General features: G+C 42.1%; 1 protein-coding gene across 1 annotated transcript; it reads left to right on the top strand.

Annotated features, from left to right (window-relative positions):
* Positions 1-699: 699 nt before the first annotated feature.
* LOC128596123 (olfactory receptor 1G1-like) lies at positions 700-5,361 on the top strand. Its single transcript, XM_053605544.1, has 2 exons — positions 700-893; positions 4,422-5,361. Exons 1-2 carry the CDS (start codon positions 700-702, stop codon positions 5,359-5,361), a joined length of 1,134 nt encoding a protein of 377 aa, XP_053461519.1.
* The last annotated feature ends 396 nt before the right edge of the window (positions 5,362-5,757 follow it).

The following is a 5,757-nucleotide window of genomic DNA, read 5'->3' as shown; positions in this document are numbered from 1 at the left end:
TTGTGGTATATGTTAAAATAACCTAAAGAGTAGAATTGAAATGTTCCTAACACACACAAAAAGATGAATTCCTAAGGAGATGGATACCCCAATTACCCAGACTTCATTAATCCGCATCGTATGACTGTATGAAAACATCTCATGTGCCCTATAAAGATATGCAACTATTATGTACCCATAATAATTGGAACTAAAAAATAAAAATAACAATTTAATCTTGTATGCAGAAACCCCTATTCTTCTGCAGATTTAAGTTATATCTCCACCTTCTGGAGTCCCAGGGAACAAGTCTGATCACTATGTCTACATGACAGAACTATAGGAATTTGAAGGCAATAATTGCGTTGTCATTCCACGTCAAATTTGTTCTATTTATTTACTACTATTTATTTTCAGAGAGATGATGTGTTTTCTTCATGAGGATTGGAATCTGATTAGAATGTGGAGACCCCATAGTGGGTTATGGTAGAGAAAGGTAGAGCCCTCCCACTCCCTTGCCCAGGTGAGGGGTGCCGGTGCCCCAGACCTGGTCACTCTGAAACAAAAGTGTTCCCAATACTGCTGGCAATCAGGACTCCAGGACCCAGAGGAACAGCTGGGAGTTTGGACATCTGCCCCATCTTTTCTCAAACTAGGAAGTCGGTGATTGGGTCCCAGGAGACTCTGCATGTGAAAAGCCCACAGCTCTTCCTGGCTCCTATGTCTGACATCAGGTCACTTCAGTCTGAGTCATCAGACTGTGCTGCTGCTAGGAAAGAAAGAACACTGAACCCCCGTCTCCGCTCTCAGTGCTCTTGGAGAGATGTAGAAGAGGCAGACCAAACAGAGGAAGCAGGCCCAACACTCAGTGAAGGGAACAGGATTTCAGGATGGCCAGAATTTCCAGGTAAGAGGTGAGGGTGCAGATGGGAACATTAGTCACACACACACTCCACAGCTTCTCCCCATTCTTTCATCCTTTCCTGCCTTTTCCTCCCTCTCAGCCAAATACAACCTGACTCTGCTGACCACCATGAGAAATGTGTCAAATGGTCTATGAAGCAAGTGTATGATGCCCCATGATCATATCAATGTACACAGCTATGATTTAATAAAATAAATAAATAATGATAATAATAAAATTCATGAACTCCCTGAGAATCCAGCCTGAATCAATGTACATCGGCCACTCTCAAGTTCCTGGAACTGCCAAGATACAATAACCGAGTTATACAGTGCCCAGGACCCCTGTACTATGAAAGGACAATTTATTCACAGGCCACTCAATAATCAGAGGCTTTCAGGATCATTCCTTGTCACTATTCATGCACAGTAACAGTCTCTACAACAACTGACAGGCCAGGCGGGTGGCTCATGCCTGTAATCCTAGCATTCTGAGAGGCGGGGGAATTGCTTGAGCTCAGGAGTTTGAGATCAGCCTGAGCAAGAACAACACCCCATCTCTAAAAATAGCCAGGCGTTGTGGTGGGCACCTGTAGTCTCAGCTACTGGAGAAGCTGAGGCAAGAAAATTGCTTGAGCCCAAGAATTGGAGGTTGCTGTGAGCTGTGACACCACGCACTCTACCAATGGTGACAAAGTGAGACTCTGTGTCAAAAAAAAAAAGCACAACTCTGTGACAACTGATCGCTCAATGAGTCACTTTGTTTTTGATTGTGTTTTTAATTTGAGCTTCAGACTGAGTGCCCTAAGCTCAATAGTTAATTTGAGCTTCAGAACCACGCAAGGTAAATACATTTAGTTTCATTTTGTCATTAAAGTTAAATGACTTGACCAAGATGCTACAGCTGTAACTCAAGCCTGAGTCTGCACACGGCAAAGTGGATGCTTTGTTGTGGTACTGGTAGGTCAGAGCCACTGACACCCAAAGGTCATGATGATGATACACTGATGACAGTGACAGTTACAACTCTATTAAACTTTATAATTTCAAAACCATTTACATCTCTTTATGCCTGTGTGCACTCAACATTTAGCTCCCAATTATTACACAGTACATGTAAAAGACATTGGAAAATAAGGAGGAAAGGCCGGAGGAGGTGAGGGGTAAAAACTTACTGACTGAGTACAGTGAACAGTATTCTGGTGATGGGCGCACTAAAAACCCCACCTTAAGCCTTGTGCAAGGTAGCCAAGTAACAAAAATATTTGTACCCCCCCAAAAAATTTTTAAAAACCAATTTCCCATAGATATAGACCATGAAAAGTGACATATATGGTGACCGGTTATCCCAGTTACCCAGGGGATTCACAGAATTCAGACTTTCCATTTTAAAAACAGGAAAGTCCTGGGTAAATGCAGAAGACTAGTTGTTCACCCTAGAAAGCACCCTGATTTGGCAACCCTTCTAAGGAAATAAGAATATCAAGAGAGGCTAATATTGGAAGGGCCTTAGATATAAGCCACTAATTGTTATAGCTCTGCACAATCTTAATCTAATTGCATCCTTGCAATGCTATGAGCTAGGCATTGTTCTTACCCTCTTCAAGCAGATGCAGAAAATGAAGCCAGAAAGACAGACCAACTTATTCAACATCACAACCCAATAAAGCTTTGTTAGACCCAGAGGGAATGTGTTTTATCACCACATCCAACAATATGACATTAACACAGGACAGGCTAGCAATGTCTGCTCACCATCCAATTGCACCAGTTAGAATCCCTCATCTCAGATTTTATGTCATAGGTCCTGAAAATGTCTTCAGTTGATTCCAGAATTTTGATGCTTTCAACAGTCGTGTATGGCAAGTATATTTTCTCTTTTTTTAGCATAATATTTTTAAGGTTTTTTTTAATTAAATCATAGCTGTGTACATTAATGCAATCATGGGGTACAATGTGCTAGTTTTATATACAATTTGAAATATTTTCTTTTTTTTTTTTTTTTTTTACAATTTGAAATATTTTCATCACACTGGTTATTTTCTTTTTTTTATGAGACAGAGTCTCACTCTGTCATCCAGTCTGGAGTACAGTGGTGCAATTACAGCTCACAGAAACCTCGAACTCCCGGGCTCAGGTGATCCTCCTGCCTTAGCATCCCCAAAAGCTGGCACTACAGGTGTGTATCACCACACCTAGACAACTTTTTTTCTTTTCTTTTCTTTTCTTTTTGTTTTAGACAGTCTCACTATGTTGCCCTTGGTAGAGTGCTGTGGTGTCACACTCACAGCAACCTCAAATTCTTGGGCTGAAGCGATTCTCTTGCCTCAGCCTCCCAAGTAGCTGGGACTACAGGTGCCCACCACAACACCCACCTATTTTTTTGTTGTAGTTGTCATTGTTGTTTGGCAAGCCCAGCTGGGTTGGAACCTGCAAGCCCTGGTGTTTGTGGCCGGTGCCCTAGCCTCTGAGCTATAGACACCGGTCTAGATAACTTTTTTCATTTTCTTTAGAGAAAGGGTCTTACTATATACAGTCACCTCTTAAAATGAAGAAAATTATACTCAGAGAAAATAATCTACCCAAAATAGGGTAATCTAGGGTTACAGCTGGGAAGTATGTCATCTAACATTTTCCAGGGCATTAGAAACTCCAGATTTCATTTGATCTGCTACACTGACAATATTAATAACAATATATTGAAAGCCTACCCTATGATAGCACTTTGGATTTATGATCTCATTTATTATCTACAATAATACAAAATATGTACATCATTTACAGTCCAGGGAAATTGAAGCTCAAAGAGGATAAAGGGGTGTGTAAAATGCCTAGGATTACACAGTTAGGAAAGACAGAGAAAGAATTTCCATTTGATAAAACACGAAACCCAGCACTCCCAGTGACTGGTGATGTTAGTAATGCTGTTGATGATAATGATGATGAGTCCTCATACTTGTAACACAATTTGGAGTATATAAAGTTATTTTATTTGAAGGGTCCCCAACAGAAAAAGAGGGTAGATATTTTCATCATACCAAGAATACCTGAGTCCCAGCAATGATCTAAATAAACCAATCTTTCTCTCCCTCTAACACACACACACACACACATACACATCTGCTTAATAATTTTCTAGTAAATGCATATGCTCAAGGTATTTTATTCAAATTTCACAAGCCTATGAAACAGATAGCTTTCCACTATTTAAAAAGGGGAATGAAAAGGAGAGGCAGAGACATACTCAGACTTCCAAGCGGATCTCAAGCTCCACTTCATCCAAGAGGTTGACAGCACAAGATAAAAAAAATATCCATAATGGAAAATCACCTAACAAGATCTCCCATTATCATTGTCCACAGTTCTCATGTCAATATTCCCACGTCCTCATGTTTACAAGTCTACCATCAAGACATACCAGTAAATATCTGTGACCTATAAGAGGAACACAGAAGACAGACAAAATGTCTTAAATTATCCAAGTATCTGGAGTCTAGTTATATTAAGAAAGATTTTCCTCCAATTCTTCTACTTTAAAGGGAAATTAGAAACCAAACTACCATCTCTGACTTCCTGCTCCTGGGCTTCTCTGAACACCCTGCTCAGCAGCACCTTCTGTTTGGGCTCTTCCTGGCCATGTACCTGGTCACTATTTTGGGGAACCTGCTCATCCTCCTGGCCATTGCCTCTGACCAGCACCTCCACACCCCCATGTACTTCTTCCTGGCCAATCTGTCCTTCATCGATACCTGCTTCACCTGCACCATTGTCCCCAAGGTGCTGGTGAACATCCAGACACAGCATCACACCATCTCCTACACCGGCTGCCTCATGCAGATGTACTTCTTCATTACCTTGGCCCTGATGGACGACTTCCTGCTGGCCGTGATGGCATATGATCGCTACATGGCCATCTGCCTTCCTCTGCACTACACCATGGTCATGCATCCCCAGCGCTGCCTGACACTGGTGCTGGCATCCGCGCTCTGCTCCTACATCCTGGCTTTCTCACTTACTTTTCTAATGGCTCAGTTCTCATTCTGTGCCTCCCATTCCATCCCACACTTTTTCTGTGATGTGCCCCCTCTTCTCAAACTTGCTTGTTCAGACACTCATATCTTTCAGGTCACAATGTTAACTGAAGGAGTTCTCTCAGGTGTGATCCCTCTCTCCTGTGTCTTGGTCTCTTATGCCCACATCATGCATACCATCTTCAGGGTCCCTTCTGCTGCGGGGAAGCACAAAGTTTTCTCTACCTGTGGCTCTCACCTGTCAGTGGTCACTCTCTTCTATGGGACCCTCTTTCTGGTGTATTTCCAGCCCTCGTCCTCCTACTCAGCAGATACTGGAATGGTGGCATCTGTAGTATACACGATGGTCACTCCCATGCTGAACCCTTTTATCTATAGCCTGAGGAATAGGGACATAAAGAGGGCTTCATGGAGACTCATTGGCTTGAGGAAATGCTCTACTTGGTAAAGGAAACTTCCCCAGAATACAACCTCAGGCTCTCCTAAATGCCTTCCCAAGTGGATTCTTCTATTATAATTTTGAGTAACTCAAATTTCAGGGAAGATGGATATTCAACATTGTCAGCAAGTTTAACAAATAGAGAATGGCTGATGTGACAAGACTGGAATGGGACCAACTGTCCAAGGACAGAGGTGCAAACTGGAAAGAGGGAGTGGCCAGTATTCCCACAGGGTGACCTAATTAATTAGTTGAGATAGGTATAGAAGAAGATTCAAAAAATGGAACCACTAAAAGAACAGCATCATACCAAAGCTCAGCTAGCAGCTCAGTCTACAACTAAGAGATCCCACCCAATGACAAGAAATGCTGACAAGATCTGGAAAGGGTCCCATATTCTGAGTT

The sequence above is a fragment of the Nycticebus coucang genome, chromosome 2, assembly GCF_027406575.1.
Source record: "Nycticebus coucang isolate mNycCou1 chromosome 2, mNycCou1.pri, whole genome shotgun sequence".
Lineage (NCBI taxonomy): Eukaryota > Metazoa > Chordata > Mammalia > Primates > Lorisidae > Nycticebus > Nycticebus coucang.
This window is presented reverse-complemented; position numbering and strand designations above follow the sequence as displayed.

Excerpts from the sequence above, each read along its gene's own strand:
- LOC128596123 (XM_053605544.1), top strand. The coding sequence starts at position 700 with ATGTCTGACATCAGGTCACTTCAGTCTGAGTCATCAGACTGTGCTGCT. Across the intron at positions 894-4,421 it reads CCAGAATTTCCAGGTAAGAG|GGAAATTAGAAACCAAACTA; the intron begins GTGAGGGTGCAG and ends TCTACTTTAAAG.